Source organism: Dendrobates tinctorius, unplaced genomic scaffold, assembly GCF_039654945.1.
Source record: "Dendrobates tinctorius isolate UK_male_01 unplaced genomic scaffold, ASM3965494v1 ptg000097l, whole genome shotgun sequence".
In the NCBI taxonomy this organism is placed as follows: domain Eukaryota; kingdom Metazoa; phylum Chordata; class Amphibia; order Anura; family Dendrobatidae; genus Dendrobates; species Dendrobates tinctorius.
This window is the reverse complement of record NW_027361765.1, coordinates 5,705,377-5,730,280: the sequence shown is the minus strand read 5'-3', so window position 1 is coordinate 5,730,280 and position 24,904 is coordinate 5,705,377. Positions and strand designations below refer to the sequence as shown.

The 24,904-nt window shown below is 44.3% G+C and overlaps 1 protein-coding gene across 1 annotated transcript in view; it reads right to left on the bottom strand.

Annotated features, from left to right (window-relative positions):
* Positions 1-24,904, bottom strand: part of LOC141098900 (dual oxidase 1-like) — a 354,647-nt gene that overhangs the window by 11,773 nt on the left and 317,970 nt on the right. Inside the window, exons 31-32 of the mRNA XM_073586871.1 lie at positions 20,772-20,927; positions 14,043-14,171 (exon numbers count right to left, since the gene is read on the bottom strand). Of these exons, the coding sequence (XP_073442972.1) occupies positions 14,043-14,171; positions 20,772-20,927 (285 nt within the window). The remainder of the gene's footprint in view (positions 1-14,042; positions 14,172-20,771; positions 20,928-24,904) is intronic.

The window sequence follows — 24,904 nt, the reverse complement described above, 5'->3', positions numbered from 1 at the left end:
TGATAGCCGGCCCACTGTCCTGACAGCCAGAGGGGTAGTTGATGTCCACAAAGGGAGAGTACCTGTATGCCTCTTGAATTGTGGGGCGGAGGAGGCCATAATACCTCGGTATGCCACAGTTGCTAAGATGTTTACTGTCAGCAACAACGCCATACTGGCTGCAGAGCCCTTGGTCTCATCCGACCAGGTGGAGGACAACAGCTCTGTAAAGCAGCTGGAGGAGTGGTGTCAGCAGCTGCAGGTGGGAACTGACTCCACCCCTTCATACCAAAAGAGTAGGGTTTACCGAGTGACTCAGGAGTATGAGCAGGTATTCAGTAAGCACCCTCTAGACTTTGGGAAGGCAAAAGGGGTTCAACAGCATATCCCCACTGGAGATTATCCACCCATTAAAGAGAGGTACCGGCCTATACCCTCAACACAATATCAATGTGCCAAAAGTATGTTGCGGGAAATGAAGGAAGCTGGGGTGATCAGAGACAGTTAAAGCCTCTGGGCAGCTCCAATAGTCTTTGTGAAAAAGAAAGATGGTACCATGAGAATGTGTGTTGATTACAGAAAAATTAACAGCATTACACATAAGGATGCCTACCCATTACCCAGAATTGAGGAGTCATTAGTCGCACTTAAAACTGCTAACTCTTTTTCCACCTTACATCTCACTAGTGGGTATTGGCAGGTTCCTGTGGCAGAGGCAGACAAGGAGAAAACAGCATTTACTACACCAATGGGTCTCTGCAAGTTCAACTACATGCCATTCGGGCTCTGCACTGCCCCTGGGCTAATGGAGTGCTGTCTTGGACACAAGAACTTCGAGACAGTTCTGTTGTACCTTGATGATGTCATTGTTTTCTCCAAGACTTATGAAGATCATCTGGATCACCTGACTGAAGTGTTCGAAGCCCTGTCCAACTTTGCCCTGAAAGTGAAGCCATCCAAATGCCACCTCTTGAAGCCCAAGGTACAGTACCTCGGTCATGTGGTGAGCGCAGAAGTTGTGGCACCGGATCCTGACAAAGTCACTGTCATCCGGGACTGGCAGAAGCCCAGCAACCTCCATGAGGTACGTCAATTCCTCGGGTTGGTAGGCTACTAACAAAGGTTCATCAAAGGCTTCACTGAGATAGCCACGCCTATGCAAAATCTTCAGGTGGGCCAGCCCAAGAAAGCCAGAAAGAAGAGTCCTACATTTGAATAGAATGAGGAACTGGAGAGGTCCTTCACTCGACTGAAGATGGCTCTCACAGGAGATGAAGTTCTGGCCTACCCAGATTATGACCAACCATTTGTTCTGTATACTGATGCCAGCAACGTGGAACTGGGAGCAGTACTGTCACAGGTACAGAATGGCAAAGAAAGAGTGATCTCCTACACCAGCAAGAAGCTTCATCCCACTGAAAGGAACCCTGACAACTACAGTTCCTTCAAACTGGAGTTCCTCACCATAGTCTGTGCTGTGACTGAACGATTCAAGCATTACCTAGCTTCAGCCAAGTTTACCATCTTCAAGGACAACAACCCGTTGACTCACTTGGAAACGGCAAAACTAGGTGCACTGGAGCAGCGATGGATGGCCCGGCTGTCTAACTATGAATTCACCATCAAGTATCGAGTGGGGCACAAGAATGCCAATGCTGATGCGCTATCCAGAATGCCCAATCTGCCAGATGCAGGAGAAGACCCTGAGGCACTCAAAGAAATAGAGTTACCTGCCTTCCACTGGCCAATTGCGGCCCAACGTGCCCAAGGAGTGAGAAACAGACAGTCTATCGTGAGAGAGGCCACCCTAAATCCATTGCCTCATCATGACTGGGCAGAAACGCAGGATAGCGACCCCGCAGTCCGCCTGGTAAAGGAGCTACTGTCACAAGCTAACTCACGCCCAGGTCCAGATGCTCCTGAAGAAACCCAGCAGTTGTGGAAGGAAAGAGGCAGGCTGTTCCTCTATGAGGGAAAGCTGTGTTGGAGGAGTATCAATGCCCACACTCATGAGTTGGTCTGGCAGGTGGTAGTCCCAAAGAGGGAGGCATCAATGGCCTTGGAAGCATACCACAATGTAGCTGGACACTTCGGATGGAAGAAGTTGGAGGCCTTGCTCCGGGAGAGATTCTACTGGGCTGGTATGAGGAAGGCCATTGAAAATTGGTGCCGGGAGTGTGGACAATGTAACCAGCGCAGGAAGGACCGTAACAGTCAGCGAGCTCCTTTGCAGCCAATAATAACCATACAAACCCCTGAGTTTGTAGCCCTGGACCATGTGAAACTGGTCCCAAGTCGTTCAGAATACGTTTATGCTCTTACCATCGTTGACCACTACTCGAGATTCCTGGTAGTCGTGCCTGTCAAGTATCAAACAGCCAGGACAGCAGCCAGAGCATTCCAACAGCACTTTTGTCGACCACACGGATATCCCGAGCGAGTGCTTACAGATCAAGGTCCAGCCTTTGAGGTAGAAGTGTTCCAGGAATTCTGTAACTTGTACAGTTGCAAGAAGATTAGGACAACACCGTACCATCCACAGACCAATGGCATGTGTGAAAAGATGAATCGGGTGGTGATCGATCTACTGAAGACCTTGCCTTTGGAAGAGAGGAATCTGTGGCCAGTAAAGTTGCCAGATCTAGTTGACCTCTACAATCACATTCCTGTGAATTCCACCAACTGCACACCAGCATACCTAATGAGAGCGAGGCCTGGCAAGCTGCCTATTGATTTGGATATGGGAGTCCTTACACCTGAGGTGACATCACCAGATGCTGACTGGGATACAGAGCGGCAGCAGCAATACCGAAGAGTACAAAAGTGCATAGAAAAGAGTCTAGCTCAGGAGAAAAAAAAACAGGAGAAGAACTACAATCAACATGCACCTGCAGTCCCCTTGTCACCAGGAGAACATGTCCTAAAGCGGAAAAGGAGGATGCATAAATTGGATGACCAATGGGAAGCTGAACCCTACACCATCTTACCATCAAACTTCGACAACACCAAAGTGTGCCTTATCAGTAAGGATGGAGGAGAAACATCATCAGCAGTATCGAGGGATCATCTGAAACTGGGCCCTGACCAACTAAAGGACAGAATCGAAGAGCAAAACAACCTTCAGCCCATAGAGGAAGAAGAAGAAGAAAAGGTCAGCACTATACTCGGAGAATTCCCTGCAAATTGGACTAGAGCGAATCAAGCCATAGTGGTGCCAGTTTTGACATTTCCCCTACTGGTAGTGCAAGAAGAAGTGACTCAAGACCACCCAGAAAACCAGCAAGTACAGGTAGCGGATGCCACACCAGCAGTGGAACAAGAGAATTCTCACCCTGCCAGTGGTGAATCTGTCATGCCCATGGTGAGTAGAAGTGGTCTTGGGAAATCTAGTATTCCTGTGCTTCGCAGAACCAACAATAATGTAGCCAGTACAACACACACACTACACCAGTAGTTAGTGCAAGGCATCCAGTAAGGTCCCCAACAACACCAGTGCTACGTAGGTCTGTCCATAGTACCCAAGGTATACCACCCATAAGGTTTCATATATAAATAAGTTATGTAAATGGTAAACTGTAAATATGCAACTTTTCAAGTTTATGTGCCTACAGAGACTCTGTAAGAATCTTTTGAACAATCTAATTTTTTTTTTCTTGGACAGTTGGGCCACAGGACTATGTGTGGTCAAAACTTTACTTGTACATAGTTACCAACTGCTCAGGAAATGGACCATGGACATTGATGCAAAGACTAATCATCACAAGGACTATTTTTGAGCTTTGGTTTTTGCAATTTTTCATTTTTTTTTAAATCTTGTGACAGTTACAATTGTTCATCTGTTTTATATGTTTTTGCATGTTTTCTTCAGTCCGGGAGTACTGAATTGCACTAGGGGGGAATGTGGTGCCCCCAGGAGTATGGTCGCCACAGTGGCAATACCTTACTCCTAGGGTAAGGATGGCACCCTCCTGGTGCCCCCAGGAGTATGGTCGCCACAGTGGCAATACCTTACTCCTAGGGTACTCCAGTGGCAATACCTTACTCCTACTCTCTAGGCCTCTCACAGCTTTCAACCTCTGAGACACATAAGGACGGTAACACCCTTGATCTGGTCTTCTGCCGGCTCTGTTCAATCTCCCACCTAAACAACTCACCGCTTCCACTCTCTGACCACAACATTCTCTCCTTCACGCTCACAAATCCTCGCCCACCCCAGCTCATTCCTACCTACCACACAGTCAGAAATCTACAAGCTATTAACCCTCAGACACTTTCAGATTCCCTACACTCATCTCTGTCCCCAATCTCCTCTCTTTCCTGTCCTAATCTGGCTGTTCATCACTACAATGACACTCTTAGAAGCACCCTTGACCAAGTAGCTCCCCTCACCCTCAGAACCTCCAAACACAGAGTAAAAGAGCCCTGGCTCACATCGCAAACTCAACTTCTCCAGCGATGCTCCAGGAGTGCTGAACGCCTATGGAGAAAAACCCGCACACCAGAAGACTTCATCAACTTCAAATTTATGTTAAGAACCTATAACGCTGCCCTTCACCTTGCCAAACAGACCTACTTCACCACCCTGATCTCCTCACTAGCCAACAACCCCAAGAAACTTTTTGACACTTTTCACTCCCTCCTCAGGCCAAAAGCACAAGCCCCTATCACAGACATTTGTGCTGATGACCTGGCCTCCCACTTTACAGAAAAAATAATATCCGTCAAGAAATCTGCTCCCAACCACCAAGTGCTGTGACTCCCATCCCTTCCTACATCTCCCCTGGCTCACTCTCCACATTTGATCCCATAACAGAAGAAGAAGTCTCCAGACTCCTCTCTTCTTCTCGTCCGACTACATGCACTACCGACCCCATTCCCTCACATCTCCTCCAGTCTCTCTCTCCAGTCGTCACAACCCACCTAACTACAATCTTTAATCTCTCCCTCTCCTCGGGCATTTTCCCATCCTCCTTCAAACACGCCATCGTTACTCCACTACTAAAGAAACCTGCTCTCGACCCATCCTGCACAAACAACTACAGACCAGTCTCCAATCTCCCCTTCATCTCTAAACTTTTGGAATGCCTAGTTTACTCCCGCCTTACCCGTTACCTCTCCATTCACTCCCTTCTAGACCCTTCACAGTCCGGCTTCCGCCCCCTACATTCGACTGAAACTGCACTCATCAAAGTGACCAATGACCTTCTGACAGCAAAACGTAACGGTGACCACTCTCTGCTCATTCTTCTTGACCTATCTGCAGCTTTCGATACTGTTGACCACCATCTCCTACTCTCTAGGCTCCAGTCACTAGGCATTAAGGACACTGCACTCTCCTGGTTCTCTTCCTATCTCTCTGACCGCTCCTTCAGTGTTTTGTTCTCTGGCTCCACGTCATCTCCTCTTCCTCTTGCTGTCGGGGTACATTAGGGCTCAGTCCTTGGCCCCCTTCTTTTCTCTCTCTACACGGCCCCAATTGGACAGACCATCAGCAGATTTGGCTTTCAGTACCATCTTTATGCTGATGACACACAACTATACACGTCTTCCCCCGACCTTACCCCCGCTGTACTACAGAACGCCAGTGACTGTCTGTCCGCAGTCTCCAATATCATGTCCGCTCTCTATCTGAAACTCAACCTCTCTAAAACTGAACTTCTTCTGCTCCCGCCGTCTACTAACCTCCCTAAATCTGACATTTCCCTCTCCGTGGGTGGTACCACAATAACACCCCGGCAGCAGGTGCGCTGTCTGGGTGTTATGACACCAATCTCTCCTTTACATCCCATATACAATCCCTTGCCCGCTCTTGCCGCTTACACCTAAAGAACATCTCTAGAATCCGCCCTTTTCTCACTATGGAAACAACAAAAACCCTCACTGTTGCATTGATCCACTCTCGCCTGGATTACTGCAACGCTCTATTAATTGGCCTCCCCGTCACTCGACTATCCCCTCTCCAGTCCATACTCAATGCAGCAGCCAGGATCATCCATCTGGGTAATCGGTACTCGGACGCGTCCGCTCTTCGCCAGTCCTTACATTGGCTGCCCATTCATTATAGGATCCAATTCAAAGTACTTGTTCTCACCCACAAAGCTCTCCACAGTGCGGCACCCCCTTACATCTCTTCTCTCATTTCTGTCTATCGGCCTAGCCGATCGCTGCGCTCTGCAAACGACTTTCGACTAACCTCTGCACTAATCCGTACCTCCCACTCCCGACTCCAAGACTTCTCCCGTGCTGCTCCTATCCTCTGGAATGCTCTACCCCAAGAAATCAGGACTATCCACAATTTGCATAGTTTTAGGCGCTCCCTCAAAACACACCTGTTCAGAGCGGCTTATCACATTCACTAATCAAGGTCATTCTCTGTGTAAGTGTGCGTGTGTAGCCCATTCACTATCTCCATCCATCCTTCACTCCCCCAAGATGGCTGGACCTTCATTGTAAATACACCATTGTAAATACACACCTGTACTCTGTATCTCCCTCACCTCATTGTAGATTGTACGCTCTCACGAGCAGGGTCGTCTTATTTCGTCTTATTTTGCTTTAATTATTGTATTGTTAGCGTTGTTACTTATGACTTGTGTTTTGAAACTGTTAAACTGTAAAGCGCTGCGGAATATGCTGGCGCTATATAAATAAAGATTATTATTATTATTATTATAGGGTGTTATGAATAAGTCACCGTAGGAGGCAAAAGCAGAAATACAAGCTAAGTCCAGAAAACCAGAAACGTTGGCAACTATCAGATTGCAGACCCCTGAACCTATCAACACAACCAGCAGTAGCCGTGGGGGGTTCCTACGAAGCCCTAGACCCCTCGATCACAGCCGGAGAATTACATAGGCCTAAAGAAAGAAAGGGGAAATCTAAACTGCCCCAGAGCAGACCCCAAAGCAATAGGCAGCCCCCAACATATAATGACGGTGAAGCAAGATGAAAACACTAACACAGACAGAAAGATAGACTGAGCAAAGACGGGGCCCAAAACTACCTAGATAGGAAAGGACAGGAAGGCTGCTGTCTGCAATCTGCCAAAACCCTATCAAAGACATAAGCCAACAAGCTGATATGAAAAAGGCCCTGAAGCAGCTAGGCTTCAAAAACTAAATCAGCACTCAGGTATTTTCAGAAGACAGAGCTAAATGAATTCAGCACACCCTAGCAGGGAATGGCAGAAATCCAGAAAAACAAAGCAAAACAAAGTCAAAGCACCAAAGCAAAAGGCCGAGCAGCAAACTTAGCTTTAGAGGAGCAGGAATTCAGACTGGTCTCCAAGGATCCCACAGAGAAGTCACCCGCAGGGCAGAAGGGCGTCGGCAGCCTTATATCCAGTCAGTAACTCCACTCAGCCAGTCATCATCATCAGCCTCAGGTGTTTGATAATCAGCCTCACTACCTTTCTTTACCAGAAGAGGGAGTTCCTCGGGCCTCAGTAATGAAGGGGAAAATGAACTCACAACAGTACCTCCCCCTTGAGGAGGGGTCACCGAACCCTCAACTACGCCACCAGGGCGATCAGGGTGAGCCCGATGAAAGGCACGCACCAATCTTTTGGCATGAATATCAGAGGCAGAGACCCAGGAATTATCCTCCTGACCATAACCCTTCCACTTAACCAAATACTGGAGTCTCCGTCTAGCCAGACGGGAATCCAGTACTCTCTCTACCTCATATTCCATGTTACCTTCAACCAATACAGGGTCTGGAGGTGCCACCCCCGGAACAACAGGTTCAACAAACCTCTTCAACAAAGATTTATGGAACACATTATGGATTTTAACTGTGACAGGAAGAGCCAAACGAAAAGAGACCGGATTAATAATCTCCACAATCTTGTAAGGTCCAATAAATCTAGGCTTAAACTTAGGAGAAGCCACCTTCATAGCAATATTTTTTGATGATAACCACACCATATCACCAACCTTAAACTGGGGACCAATGGTCCTATGTCGGTTGGAAAACTGCTGGGCCTTTTCCTGGGAGAGAGATAACTTATCCACCACTTGGTCCCAGATCTGGTGCATTCTCTCCACCACAGTGTCAACACCTGGGCAGGCAGAGGGCTCCACCTGCCCTGAAGAAAATCGAGGATGAAACCCAAAGTTACAAAAAAAAGGTGACATCAAAGTGGCAGAACTAGCTCTATTATTTAAAGCAAATTCGGCCAAGGGCAAAAATGAAACCCAATCATCCTGATCAGCAGAAATAAAACATCTCAAATATGACTCCAAGGTCTGGTTTGTTCTCTCTGTCTGCCCATTGGTCTGAGGGTGAAAAGCAGAGGAGAAGGACAACTGAATTCCCAGCCTGGAACAGAAAGTTCTCCAAAATCTAGGCACAAACTGGACTCCTCGGTCAGATACAATGTTCTCAGGAATCCCGTGCAAACGAACCACCTGTTGTAAAAACAGGGGCACCAACTCAGAGGAAGACGGTAACTTAGGGAGTGGTACAAGATGAACCATCTTAGAGAACCTATCACAAATCACCCAAATAACAGTCATCCTCTGAGAGACAGGCATATCAGAGATGAAATCCATTGAAATATGGGTCCATGGCCTCTTGGGGACAGGCAAAGGCATCAACAACCCACTAGAGCGAGAACACGATTTAGACCGGGAGCACGTCCCACAGGACTGCACAAAATTCCTGGCATCACGAGACAAGGAGGGCCACCAAAAAAAACGACTCACCAGATCTCTAGTACCAAAAATACCTGGATGACCAGCCAAAGCAGAGCAATGAACTTCAGACATCACTCTCTTCTTCCACTGGTCAGGAACATACAACTTTCCACTGGGACAACGCTCAGGTTTGTCCTCCTGGAACTCTTCCAGAGCACGTCTCAAATCGGGCGAGATGGCAGAAAGAACTACCCCTTCGCCTAAGATGGTAGCAGGCTTGGTCACCAGAGGAGAATCAGCAAAGAAGCTCCTAGAGAGGGCATCTGCCTTGACATTCTTTGTTCCAGGAAGAAAAGAAACCACAAAATCAAAACGTGTAAAAAACATTGCCCACCTAGCCTGTCTAGGGTTCAAGCGTTTAGCCGACTCTAGGTAAATCAAATTCTTGTGGTCAGTGAGGACCACGACTTGATGCTTAGCTCCCTCGAACCAATGTCTCCACTCCTCAAATGCCCATTTCATGGCCAACAGTTCCCTATTCCCCACATCATAGTTACGTTCAGATGGAGAGAACTTTCGGGAAAAGAAAGCACAGGGATTCATTTTAGATGTTACAGGATCCTTTTGGGACAAAACAGCTCCTGCACCAATCTCAGAAGCATCCACCTCTACCTGGAATGGAAGTGAGACATCAGGTTGCCGCAAAACCGGGGCGGAGGTGAATCTTCGCTTCAGCTCCTGAAAGGAAGAAACAGCCTCCGGAGACCAATTTAACACATCAGCACGCTTCTTAGTCAAATCAGTCAATGGCTTGGCAATACTAGAAAATTTTGCTATAAATTTCCGATAAAAATTAGCAAAACCCAAAAACTTCTGGAGGGCCTTCAAAGAAGTGGGCTGAACCCAATCGTGAATGGCCTGTACCTTGGCCGGGTCCATTTCAATAGTTAACAGGGACAAAATAAATCCCAAAAAAGAAATCCTCTGTACTCCAAAAAGGCATTTAGATCCTTTGACATACAGGGAATTCTCCCTCAAGATCCGGAACACAGTCCGAATATGTTCCACATGAGAATCCCAATCCTTGGAGAAGATCAAAATATCATCCAGATAGATAATCAAAAATTTATCGACAAAATCTCGGAAAATATCGTTCATGAAGCACTGGAAGACAGAAGGGGCATTAGTGAGCCCAAAAGGCATCACCAGGTACTCAAAATGTCCCTCTGGAGTATTAAACGCCGTCTTCCATTTATCCCCATGCTTAATGCGAATAAGATTATACGCCCCCCTGAGGTCAAGCTTGGTAAACCAGCAAGCACCTTTAACTCTGGAGAATAGATCAGAAATCAGGGGTAACGGATACTGATATTTAACAGTAATTTTGTTGAGGGCACGATAATCAATACAAGGTCTTAATGATCCATCCTTTTTGGCTACAAAAAAAAAACGGCACCTAAGGGTGACGAGGATCGTCTAATATGACCCTTCTCCAACGCCTCCTTAATATAGGATCGCATAGCCTCGTGCTCGGGTACAGATAAATTGAAGAGCCGACCCTTGGGAAATTTACACCCCGGGCTCAGTTCAATTGCACAGTCATAACTCCTATGAGGAGGTAGAGACGCAGACTCATTCTCACTAAATACATCATAAAAGTCCGCCAAATAATCAGGAACATCATGCGACTGAGGAGAGGTGGAAAACACCGGAGCCTCAATAAAGGCACACCGACAACCCCAACTCACCACAGACACAGATTTCCAATCCAAAACTGGATTATGAATCTGTAACCAGGGAAACCCCAGAACAATAGTATCATGGAGATTATGCAACACCAAAAATCTGCAATTTTCTTGATGGTCTGGGGCGACCCGCATTACCACCTGGGTCCAAAACTGGGGTTTATTCTTAGCCAAAGGAGTAGCATCAATCCCCCTCAAAGGGATTGGCGTCTGCAGAGGTGTCATCGGAAATCCACAACGTTTAGCAAAATCCAAGTCCATTAGGTTTAGGGCTGCTCCCGAATCCACAAAAGCCTTGGCGGAAAATGTGGACAGGGAGCAGATCAGAGTAATAGCCAGAAGAAACTTAGGTTGAACACCCCCAACAGAAAACGTGTGTGCAAAGCGTTTCTCTCGTTTAGGACAGACAGAAATAATATGTGAGGCATCTCCACAGAAAAAACACAACTTATTACGCCTTCTGAACTCCTGACGCTGCTCTCTGGAAAAAACTCTATCACATTGCATAGGTTCAGACATTTGTTCAACAGGTGGCAACACCTCTCGTGCAGCTTTGCGTTCGCGCAAACGCCGATCAACCTGAATGGCTAATGACATAGAATCGTCAAGACCAGAGGGAACAGGAAATCCCACCATAGTATCTTTTACGGCTTCTGACAACCCCTTCCGAAAGAGAGCAGCCAAGGCATTATCATTCCAGGTAGTAAGTACTGCCCACTTTCGGAATTTTTGACAGTACAATTCTGCAGAATCACGACCCTGGCTCAATGCCAGCAGGGTCTTTTCAGCCTGATCAATGGCATTAGGTTCATCATACAACAACCCCAAAGCTTGAAAGAATGCGTTCACATTAGTCAGAATAGGATCATCTGGTTTCAAAGAAAACGCCCTATCCTGGGGATCGCCACGCAGCAAAGAGATGACAATTTTAACCTGCTGCGTGGAGCTCCCTGACGAGTTAGGCTTCAAGGCAAAAAATAATTTGCAATTATTTTTGAAATTCAAAAATTTAGACCGATCCCCAAAAAATACATCAGGTGTAGGAATCTTTGGTTCAGCAGCATGTGAATGAGCAAGGTAGGCGGAAATTCCCCGCACTTCCGCAGCGAGCTGCTCCACACAATCAGACAATTGCTTTATCTCCATTGAGAGAAAAGAAAATTCCCCCTACGGCCTCAGAGATATAGAGGAAAAAATATACACACCTTTTTTTTTTTTTTTTTTTTTTTACAATTCTTTCCTGCTATTGAGTACCCTAGGATCTGCGGTATGGCGGGTGATTCTGTTACAAATGAGTCACCGTAGGAGGCAAAAGCAGAAATACAAGCTAAGTCCAGAAAACCAGAGAAGTTGGCAACTATCAGATTGCAGACCCCTGAACCTATCAACACAACTAGCAGTAGCCGTGGGGGGTTCCTACGAAGCCCTAGACCCCTCGATCACAGCCGGAGAATTACATAGGCCTAAAGAAAGAAAGGGGAAATCTAAACTGCCCCAGAGCAGACCCCAAAGCAATAGGCAGCCCCCAACATATAATGACTGTGAAGCAAGATGAAAATACTAACACAGACAGAAAGATAGACTGAGCAAAGACGGGCCCAAAACTACCTAGATAGGAAAGGACAGGAAGGCTGCTGTCTGCAATCTGCCAAAACCCTATCAAAGACATAAGCCAACAAGCTGATATGAAAAAGGCCCTGAAGCAGCTAGGCTTCAAAAACTAAATCAGCACTCAGGTATTTTCAGAAGACAGAGCTAAATGAATTCAGCACACCCCAGCAGGGAATGGCAGAAATCCAGAAAAACAAAGCAAAACAAAGTCAAAGCACCAAAGCAAAAGGCCGAGCAGCAAACTTAGCTTTAGAGGAGCAGGAATTCAGACTGGTCTCCAAGGATCCCACAGAGAAGTCACCCGCAGGGCAGAAGGGCGTCGGCAGCCTTATATCCAGTCAGTAACTCCACTCAGCCAGTCATCATCATCAGCCTCAGGTGTTTGATAATCAGCCTCACTACCTTTCTTTACCAGAAGAGGGAGTTCCTCGGGCCTCAGTAATGAAGGGGAAAATGAATTCACAACATAGGGAGTGTGATGTCAGGCTTGGAAGCAATAAAGGGTCTCTCTATCAGGTAAATACAACATACAGCACAGTTCCCACTCCAGGCCAGCAGAGGGAGCTCTGAACCAAAACTGGGGGAGGAGCTGCTCTCTGGGGGCCAGGAAGGGGAAATTAGTTAGTTCGTGTGAGGAGGGCGAAGTGTGTGGACGGGAGAAGAAGAGCTGGATGATTGAGCAGAGTTCAGGCTCACTTCTAGCTGTAGTGCATGGTCTGGAGTCTGGTCTCCAAGGTTGTACAGATACTGATGTTCCTGCAGCAGAAACCGGAGGAATAGGAAGCTGTAAATGCTCTCTTCCCACATAAGACTCGGAGGCACAACAGCAACGTATGAGCCAGAAGAAGGAGGCTACAGCTGTCTGCCATGCGAGGGAGTTCTAAAAGAGAACAAGCAAATGGAACTTCAGTGTAACACAGTACTGCAAGTACCTCAGAAAGCGCTAGAAAGGAGACTACACAACCCATCTGCATAGAGAGACTCCTAAGTTGCTTCCAAGCTGGCCAGCCTCTGTTCCATCTGGAATCTGGACCCTGGACTCCACTTACAAAGCACAGTAAAGGTAACGGAATCTGCACCCTGTTGTGTCATTGCATTCTTCCTGCAAACCCTCCAGCACTGCTACATCTCTGTGCCAGACACTATACCCTCTTCCTCAACACCTATTACCACTGCCCTGGGACTACAGCTCTACCTGTGGGGAGCTATTACATCTTGCTGCCTTATACCATCTGTCCCAGAGGATCTGCCTGCAGCGTCGGCTTAACCCCTTAATTGCCGAGCACCACAGGTGGCATCACGTATCATCCACTTATAAACTTTAACCAGCCACTCTTAACCGCTTTTACATGGACGCCCAGGGCCACGGACCGAGTAATCGCTACTGTGACACTTCCCTCTGAGATACCGGCCCGGTACCGAGTACCCCACTGCCCTGGCGGGCGATCCACTATGTGGGGTCTGTGATGTGTAGCATGGCCTACGGTGCAGTTTATGAGTCTAAATAAACCGGAATAGACTGTTTTGTGAAGAAATTGTTTGGTTGTGACTGAATCCTATTGCCAAGTGAGTGTCCCCCAACACAAGCAGTAAGCGCTGACTTATAACGGGGACATATACAACACCGCATAAAGTATTATTAAATCCTCAACCTCTTTAAGAACACCCAACTAAGGTCATGAACATATCTTAAAACAGTGATTATCTGATCAGAGCTTTTTGCTTTTATATTAATATAATTCCAGTTGGTTCACTGCTCAGAAATTAGACCAATGAATTAATTAAAACAGTTAAGTATATGCAACAGTTATTAGCTGTCCTTTAATCAGCACAGTAGCAAAAAAATTCTCGGCAATTCTTTATGACCATAATATATTTTATGAAATTACTGGATATTGAGATAAAACAATAATTAGCTATTGTGTTATATTAGTTTGATTTTAATATCGCTTATGCAATTGTGTCAGTCTTGAATAGCGAACAGAGTTAATGGCACTGGAGATGACTAAACAGAAATTAATTAGATGCATTTGACTTTCATCCAAATTAATTTAAACACTAAATCACTCACCTCTGGGTGAACCTCCTGCAGAGAGGTGAAAAACAGCTCAAACTGCGGCCTTCCAAAATGAGTGATAGAGCGTAAACCTGTGAATAAGCTGCGGTTCAAAACTTTCTGGAAGTGTCTTTCACAAATATACTAAAGTAGAAAAGAAAGAGATTACTTATCAAGGTTTGGTATATTTTTTCCCAAATTCACATTATCAAGTACTAATACAAATATTTAATAGTTCTGCATCTGCTCAATACATAAGTGTATTTAGGCATAGTCCAGGGGTTCAGAAGTTGTTCACACCAAATAGCTTTAAAGGGAAGAAATATTGTTACTTTGACGGAGGAATGAGTGATTGTTCCTGCTTGAGTGGTATTAACAATTTTTCTCCCAGACACTCCTGTTCATATGTATAATTAGGACATAAAGTGGCATGTAAAATTTTGGCACCCCTGGTCAAAACTACTGTTATTCTTAACAGTTACACAAGTTGAAGATGAAATGATCTTTAAAAGGCCTAAAGTTAAAGATGAAATGTTTTCTTTGTATTTTACACAAATACTGTATATATATATATACATTTGAAAAATTACAAAAAGGAAAATGGGCGGATTCAAAAGTTGGGCACCCTTGGAGATTTGTGCGCTCAGATAATGTTGACCAAGGTTTCAGACCTTAGTTAACCTGTCAGGTTTATGGCTTATTCGCTATCATTGTTAAGAAAGGCCAGATGATGCAAATTTCCCAGCTTTATAAAAGCCCAGCATCCTCTAACCAAAAAACATCAGCCATGGGTTCTTCTATGCAGCTGCCTAGCAGTCTGAAAGTGAAAATTTTGGAGTCCCACAAAATAGGAGAAGGCTATAAAAGAAGTTAGCAAAGCGTTTTCAAGTTGCCCCTTCCTCAGTTTAAAATGTAATTAAAACATGACAGTTAACAGGAACAGTGGAAGTAAAATTAAGGTCTGTAAGACCAAGCAAAATTTCAGTGAAAGCTGCTCCTAGGATTGCTAGAGAGGCAAATCAGAACCCCAGCTTGACTGCAAAAGACAAACAGAAAGACTTAGCAGACTGAGGAGTTGTGGTACATTGTTCAACTGTTCAAATACGGCCTGTAAGAGTCATCTGAAGAAAACCTCTCCTGCATCATCACAATAAAATTCAGAGGCAGAAATATGCAAAAGAACATTTAAAGAAGCCTGATGCATTTTGGAAACAAGTCCTGTGGACACATGAGGTTAAAATAGAACTCTTTGGCCACAATGATGTGCGGAGAAAAAAGTAAGAGAATTTCAGGAAAAGTACATCTCGTCAACCATTAAGCATGGAGGTGGATCAATCATGCTTTGGAGTTCTGTTGAAGCCAATGGCACAGGCAGGGCTGCCTCCCAGAATTTCATAGATTGCAACTGATCGGAATTTCAATAGATTGCAACTGATGTGCGTCTGAGGACGCACATTCAGTTACTGAGCAAATGGACAAATCCTGCCCCTTGGGCCTGGTGATACGAGGGGCACAGAGCAGGCCCCCCTCCTCCACAGGCCCAATATGAAAGTATGAGCAGTAATGCCCTGATAACTGCCCTGGGCACAGAGGAGCAATTTACAGAGGGAAGAATGGATTCAATGAAATTTCAACAAATTCTTGATTTGTAAATAAGTTGAAAAGAGGATGCCTTCTACAAATGGATGATCCTAAATACACATTAAAATCCACAATAGACTACCTCAAAATATGCAAGATGAAGCTGTTACAATAGCCGTCAAACTCCCCTGATCCGGACATCATTGAAAATCTGTGGCTAGACCTCAAAATAGCAGTGCATGCAAAATGACACAGGAATCTCACAGAACTTGAAGAATTTTTAAATGAAGAATGGATTAATATCCCTAAAGCAAGAATTGAAAGCCGCTTAGCTGGCTACAAAAAGCATTTACAAGAAGTGATGCTTGTCATTATCAGACACGAACATGTCTGCTGGTAGGTTCAGCAGCGAGAGCCACAGATTTGTCTGGTCTGTTATTCCTTTCAATTACTCTGCTGTGGTGTGCAGTTTGTCTCTTAGATAAGTTAGCTTCAGCAGAGCCTATTGCTGCTTCGCTAAGGCAGTGATGCAAAGCCTCCAGCTTCTGGCTAAGGTGGATGACGTGCTCAGATATAACATATCGGAGATAGAGGATTAGGAGGAGCAAGAGGTGGTGCAGGAACTGGTGTAGGAGGTGAAAGAAACACTGATAGAAGTAGAGACAGCAATCCTCTGCGTTGATAGCACATGAGCCATGTCAGGGTGAGACTTAGCCCCGGCCTCTACAATGTTCACCCAGTGTGCCGTCAGGGAAATGTAGCATCCCTGGCTACATGCACTTGTCCACATGTGGGTTGCTAAGCAGATAATCCCAGTACGTGTGTTGGTAAGGGCACGGGTGATGCTGTTGGACACGTGCTGGTACAAGGCAGGGACACTACCCCAGGAGAAATAGTGACGACTGGGGTCCAAGTACCAAGGAAAGGCTGGGATCTTGAGTGGAATCCTCCATGTCAACAAGCCTAAATGGTAAAATTTCCATGGCAAGCAGCCTGTAAATGTGCCCGTTTAGAATATTTGCCTGTGGGTGCATGGCTGGGAACTTTCTTTTTTGTTACAAGGTCTGGGGTAGGGAACACTGTTATGGGACAAGGCTTTGAATGAGCATGATGATAGTGCCTCAGAATGTGCAAGGACAGGTGCAAGTTGGGAGACATCTAATCTAGTGTGATGGACATGGGATTGGCAAGCAGCTAGCACAAGGGAAGAGGCAGTGGTGTCATTTGCTGGCACCAATTGTAGACTCAGGCATTAGGCCCACCGAGTCAGGTGCTTAGATGACATGTGCCTAATCATGCTGGTGATGGTTAAGCTCTTAGTGGTCAGGCCACTGCTCATCTTGGCACGGCAAAGGTTGAAAATGACCATTTGTTTTGTCTCAGAACTCTCTTTAAAAAAGTTCCAGACTGACACCTAACTCTTTGACGAGAAACTCATGAGTGTTGGAACTCGGCTGAACAATTTCCAGCCTTCTCCCTCTGGTCACTCCACTGCCTATTCCTGCCTGCTTCAGTGCTGCCAATCCATCCCTCTTAGCACTGCTGGCCTCGTTTTGCATGCCGCTTTCCAGGTTGGGTCAGTGACTTTTGACCGCTACACCCTGGTCCTCTTGACTTGGTGATTTAACAACTTAACTTATTGGCAACTGTGTCTCATCATCATCTACTTCCTTAGACAAAATTTGACCTTCCCCACCATCATCTTCTTGTGACTGTGGCTGCCCTAAGTTTTGTGCATCACTAAACAGCATGTCCTTGTGTCACACTTGGAACATGCAGGGTGAGATGCCACAATCAAGAAATGATGATGTAAAGAGCTTCTTGGAGTGTCCTTGTGTAGGAACACTGGTCTTCTGGGACTGAATATGGTGGGAGGAAGAAGGATCAGGGTGAGGATTGAGTGATGTTGACTCTTGGCTTGTGGACTGGACTGTAGGCAAGACTGGGTGGTGCTGACAAGCATGCTGAACGCATTATCTGCTATCCAACCATACTCGTGTGGTTTGAGAAGTAGTGTTCTGTGCCTCCTTTCAAAGTGGAACAGGAAGCTTTATGTCGTGGATGGAAATGTTGCTTGTGCTCCAGCAACAGGCATCTACGTGCACCACTATAAGCACTTTCATTTCCTCATCCATTACTGCACGTCTTACGCATTTTCTAATTCCTAGGTCTCTGGAAATCAAGTTTTTTTAATTAAAACTCTTTTATTTTAAAAAATTGGACCACCTGCAGCAGATCTAGCGGTTTTTAAAAATGTAAAATTACCGCACTTTCACACAAAGCACATTAAACTGTATGGATGACAGTAGCCACTTTTTAGAACAAAAAATGTGGTCAACAGTAGCAGCTATATATTTAGCAACAGATTGCAAAGCCTTTGCCCTGCCTAGAGGCTATAATCAGCCACTCTCCCTGCTCCAGCAGCTGTTCCTAGGCTAAATGCAGAAAGTATCACATAGCAAAGCACAAGATTAGCCCTCAGAAGGACTTCTACTATGATAGTTCAGCAAAATATCACCACTAGAGGACTCACATTACTAATACTGTGGAGACAGAAATGGACAACTACTCTCTCCCTCCTATAAGAACTGTCCCTGAGCTGTGCAATGGCGTCAGTGTGCCGAGCATTTCGGCTCCGGTCCATTTATAACCTCTAATGAGGTAATTCGGTCAGCCAATCACAATAACTCCACTACCAAGATGACTGGGGTATTACAGTGACTGGCAGAGAATCCTCACATATTTATTGGTTGTGTAAGAGACACTAAGCATGCAGGGCGGGGATTCGAGCATTCAATCCGAGCACCAGCTCATGCTCGACGAGTGCGGAGTACCCAGATAATTGAATAATGTCGATCGGCTCATCGATAGGGATACCAGGTGTTGGACCCCCACAAATCTGTTATAGATCACCTATCATATGAATAGGTCATCAATACGTTTGTCCTGGACAAACCCTTTTTTAAAGAAATGTGCATCTTTTAAATACACACTTATATTTATTAATGCACGTATTATATTTGTACCCTGAAAAATAGCAGATCATTCATTTTTAGGCCAAAATTATAATTATTTGTAATATGAGTTTTCTTGAATTTTTATATACTATATTCACTTTCATCATCTTACTTTTTTATATAGTAGTGGCATTAATTATATTATGAGATAGTTATAGTTTACGCTTATATAATTTTCTAATAGAAGAAATGGGCCAGTAAAAGCTTTTTTGATAGAACACTAGTAATGGTACATTTCTGTAGTAAAATTACTGTAAAATTGCATGAAAATACAGAACCTATATTTCTAAGAAATTTTAGTGAAAAGGAAAAGTTACATTAAAGCTCTTACATAGAAAAAATACACTATGTGCTTTTCCTCTTGCTTTCCAATTTGGCACCGAATTATAGCTTTAAGAGAAAGGTGGCAGAAATTCTAATAATGGGCTCTATTTGTCTGTGACATCTGGCTTAGTGTCTACTTTTGTCTACTGTTTTCTTGCTGCTCCATTTACACTTTCATAGTTGATCAAATATGCTGATGCATATACTTGCATCAGCTATGCAATATAATTGACAAAAATGTAAAATAAATCAAAAGCATTCTATTTATTATTATTCTCATATAATATAATATCAGTTTCCTGCAGAGCGTGATTCTCACAGGCCTGGTGCTTATTCCTGTGATGAAGGCTAATTCATATGCACCGAGAAAACACCGAGTTTTCTGTCCAGCTCAAAAAAAGAGCTTCTCTGCTGAAATGGAGCCGCTGTGATATCTTTCCAAAAGTTGTGGTGCATGTCTGTGTAATGTATTTATTTTTATACTTTACTTTTTGTTCCTTCCATACGTATTTTACCAAGCACAACTCATGGAAGATATATTTTGATAACTCTTTTCTGCTGATTCCAAATCTGTTTTTAGATAAAAATAAATTTCCGTCACTAAGGCGATTGTGAGAAAAAGTCATTTAGGTTAATATATATCCACCCCTTTTAACATCCTTGGTTGATTTTGATGCACCGCCCCGTGACCACATCAGTATTTTTTTTATTTCCCATCCTGTTAGCAATTAGTAATCTATTTACAGTGTGTGCATTGAAGTATTTATCCCTTCATGTCTTCCACCATTTCCAGCCCTTCTCCTGCGTCATGTGAGATCAACTCTGACTTGCTGTCTCAAACGGCGGACCGGGTGTTTCTTTTTCACCTAAGCTTATGAGAGTGCTTATTGTTATGCTGTAATGTCTATCGTCTGTACAAGTCCCCTTTGAAATGTAAAGTGCGGCGGAATATGTCGGCGCTATAGAAATAAAATTTATTATTGTTATTATTATTATGAGAGCCTCATTCTGAGTTGCATTGACTTACAATGAGAATGTGACTTCCGGACCACAAAAAATGCTGTGTAGACTGGCTGGACACAATTTTGGTTGCATGATGCAGGAGAGAACGAAAGCACAGCTTAAAATGGCAGAAGACAGCAATAATGTACACATTACAAGCACATTACTGATTGCAATCAGATTGATCAATGAAAGTAACTGTTGGAGTGGACTTTTAAAAAGACTATTAGAAATTTTGACCCCTCAAAACTTGGCACAACTGTTTGGCGGCATCTTCCACGACAGGACGACCATACTGAGTGACTGGCTGGGGTGGCCTCATGCTGTATATGTGATGTTGCAACTGCAGCCTTGTAAACAAACAGGTGAAGAGGTAGTAAGTAATGATCAAAATTGGCCAAAAAGATTCACAAGTTCCTGGTCATTACATTGAGTGTGCTTAGTACTCTTTAGAGAAACCCTGCATTTGAGGCCAGTTGAGGAAGGCCACCCTGTCAGGGTGCCAAGGTTCTGTCCTGCAAATACTTTTCCTCAACTCTAATGATAATGATTTTGATATTTTTAAAGAAGATATTGTTTTGGAAACCAAGAAACCATATCAATTAATGTAATAATGAACTTGAAATCCATTTAATAGACCCTCAAATCGCACTCAAAACATTTTCCATACACTACTGAAAATCCTACAATGAAATTATTAAACAAATTATATACACAAAGGGAAGTAATAGCATTCACTACATTGATGTTCTGTATTCATAAAATTCTTAATTGTACGAGCAGTAAATGTATTGTAACTCTTCATAACAAGTTTCCTTACCAACATGGTTGTGCGTAGGTCAAATTTTTCAGCAAATTGGGTAATGTAGATGTGAACTGACACCAAATTATGTTCATCGTTTTCCTCAACTTCTTTGATGATTTCTGCCAGCCATTCGAATTGTCGTTGTGTACGGGTAACCCATATAAAGTATATCTGTAGAGACAGGGAAACGTTGCATTCATGCCAAACAAAGATATTAGGATATTTATTAACTCCCATTCCTCAAATAATGGAATAAATTTATTGTCTAAATGTGGTCTCTTTCAAGCCATATTTTGGGATGTAATTGATATTAGTCTTTGACAGTAGTGATGAGCGAGTATACTCGTTGCTCGGGTGGTCTCCGAGCACGCCAAAATACTCGGAGATCACCCATCACTATTTGACAGTTTTATGGACATTCAAGCTAACAATGTTTTAAATGTTTTTCGAGTCTCTTAATTTAATCACATATGTCCTATCCATGGTTTCCATGTACAGAACATGTACTCATTAAAATCTATGGTGCTATTCACATGTCCATGTTTTTTTGCGAAACACTTGTCCATAAAATAATCACGAAGATATGTTTGAGTCACAGATCAAAATTATCCATACACGTCTATGGGTCTGTGAAAATCATCATCTACACAAGCATGGCATCATTCTGCTGTCTATGCTTAATAGAATAATTGATAGGAAATGCTACAGTTTATTTATGTTTCTATATGTGAAAATTGCTAATGAAATCCTAGTGGCTAACATACTGACTAGAGTTGAGCGAAACGGGTCGGTCAAATTCAAAAATAGCCAACTAGCTAAAGTCGGGTTTCGCCAATTGGAACCTGACCATAGCATGAAGTCGGCCATGAGGTTGCCGATCAGAGCGCCAAAGTCACGTTTCAAATAATGCTTCCAGCGCCTTTTCTCAGCCATTGATGGAGGACGCACACTGTGGGCAAAGCGATGACATGGGCAGCAGCCACCACCATCTTAGAGAAGGGCATTGAAGTGATTGGCTGGCATTGTGTGGCGTCACAGTGGGTATAAAAGGCCATGACCGCCGACTGCCATCTTACTTCTGCCGATCTTAGAATAGGGAGAGGTGCTGCTGATGATTCTGAATAGGGAGAGCATAAGGCAGGGAAGAAGGAAAACAAAATTGCTTCTGCTGATAGTGCTTTTCACTGTACAGTTAGTGTGCAGTGAAAGGGGAGGATTTTTGTTGTGTGCAGCAGCGCTGGTGGTGATTAGGCTGCCTTTTAAGCCTACCTGCTTGCTGCATTGCTGTGTGCACACAGCTGTTCAAACTGCTTTTTTCAATGCACTCCAACTTTTATTATTTTGTTCTGGTGAGTTACTGAGCATTCATTTTTTCAAACACCGTATAGCGGTGTACGCTCCTCAGGCGCTACCGTGTACCGGCTGATATCACGGACAAATAGAAGCTATCTGGGAATGACTCTGGAAAAACAAGCCGAGGAGATTTTCCATTTTTCCAGACCTACACCTTAGAGAGCTGTCCGCTTTTCCAACAGTATTGTATATCTGCTGTTTGATTACAGTCAAAACTAGACAGAGACAGCGAGTGTCAGTCCGTATACAAATAGACGGAGATTGACAATTTTCCATACAGACACCGTATAGCGGTGTACGCTCCTCACACACTACTGTGTACCACCTTGTATCACGGACAAATAGAAGCTATCTGTGTGTGACTCTGGAAAAACAAGCCGAGGAGATTTTCTATTTTTCAAGACCTACACCTTAGAGAGCTGTCCGCTTTTCAAACAGTTTTGTACATATGCTGTTTGATCACGGTCAAAATTAGACAGAGACAGCGTGTGTCACTCCATATAAAAATAGACGGAGATTGACAATTTTCCATACACACACCATATAGCGGTATACACTCCTCACACACTACCTTGTACCGGCTGGTATCACAGACAAATAAAAGCTATCTGGGTATGACTCTGGAAAAACAAGCCAAGGAGATTTTCCATTTTTCCAGACCTACACCTTAGAGAGCTGTCCGCTTTTCAAACAGTTTCATATATCTGCTATTTGAGAATGGTCAAAACTAGACATAGACAGCATGTGTCAGTCCGTATACAAATAGACGGAGATTGACAATTTTCCATACAGACACCGTATAGCGTTGTACGCTCTTCACACACTACTGGGTACCACCTTGTATCACAGACAAATAGAAGCTATCTGTGTGTGACTCTGGAAAAACAAGCCGAGGAGATTTTCTATTTTTCAAGACCTACACCTTAGAGAGCTGTCCGCTTTTCAAACAGTTTCGTATATTTGCTGTTTGATAATGGTCAAAACTAGACAGAGACAGCGTGTGTCAGTCCGTATACAAATAGATGGAGATTGACAATTTTCCATACAGACACCGTATAGTGGTGTACGCTCCTCACACACTACCGTGTACCGGCTGGTATCACGGACAAATAGAAGCTATCTGGCTGTGACTCTGGAAAAACAAGCCGAGGAGAATTTCCATTTTTCCAGACCTACACCTTATAGAGCTGTCCGCTTTTCAAACAGTGTCGTATATCTGCTGTTTGAGAATGGTCAAAACTAGACATAGACAGCATGTGTCAGTCCGTATACAGATAGACAGAGATTGACAATTTTCCATACAGACACCATATAGTGGTGTACGCTCCTCACACACTACCGTGAACCGCCTTGTATCATGGACAAATAGAAGCTGTGTGTAACTCTGTAAAAACAAGCAGAGGAGATTTTCCATTTTTCCAGACCTACACCTTAGAGAGCTGTCCACTTTTCAAACAGTTTTGTATATCTGCTGTTTGAGAATGGTCAAAACTAGACAGTGACAGCGTGTGTCAGTCCGTATAAAAATAGACAGAGATTGACAATTTTCCATACACACACCATATAGAGCTGTCCGATTCTCAAACAGTATTGTATATCTGCCGTTCGCATTACAGTCACATCTATGCAGAGTCAGCGTGTGTGTGACACTCCGTAAATACATATACGGAGATTGTTAGTTACACAAAAATCATAGACAGCTGTACACTTCTGATACAGTTCCATATATCTGCTTGTTGGATTATGGTCAAATACATACTGCGAGAGTGTCTGTGACTAACAAAATATATATATAGATTTAATTTTTTTAATACACCTTACACAGGTGGACGCTCCTCATACAGTACCATCTCTCTGCTGGTATTTTTGGCACATTTTCCCAAACATGAGGAAGTATGGTGGAAGAGGCCGCGGATGTGGGCAGGGGAGCGCAGCTGGTTCTGATGGTGGTGGTGCATCGGCTGGTTCTGGCAAGAGCACAATAGCAGCTAAGGCAGGAGGTGTTGAGCCTGCGTCAACATCTGGCCCAAGAAGGCCTGTAAGGTTCCCTTTTCTTGGAGTAGGAAAACTGCTTTTAAAGCCGTAGCATCAGGAACAGGTTTGGGTGTACATTGCCGAAACAGCCACCAGCTCTATTGCCTCCTCTTCTGAATGTTGGAAACCTGGAAGCACGGAGTCGATAGTGCAAGGTTCTGGTCAGGAAAAACACCTTTCGTTGTGTCCTTCACCCTCACCAAAAGTTAAGGATGCGGTAGCCCACACTTCAGATTACTCTATGGAGCTCTTTTCACAAACCATGCCTGGGTTATCCAGTCAAATCCTGAATTCCCCAGTCCAAGATGAATCTGACATTATTATTATTAATATTATTAATATTTATTTATATAGCGCCATTGATTCCATGGTGCTGTACATGAGAAGGGGTTACATACAAATTACAGATATCACTTACAGTAAACAAACTAACAATCACAGACTGATATACAGGGGAGAGAGGACCCTGCCCTTTCGGGCTTACATTCTACAGGATGGTGGAGAAGGAGACAGTAGGTTGGGGGGTTGCAGCAGCTCCAGTGATGGTGAGGCGGTAGCTCCAGTAGTGGTGAGGAGGTAAATGTAGGCTTTCCTGAAGAGATGGGTTTTCAGGTTCCGTCTGAAGGATCCGAGTGTGGTTGATAGCTGGACGTGTTGGGGCAAAGAATTCCAGAGGATGGGGGCTATTCGGGAGAAGTCTTGGAGGCGGTTGGGTGAAGAGTGAATAAGTGTGGAGGAGAGAAGGAGGTCTTAGGAGGATC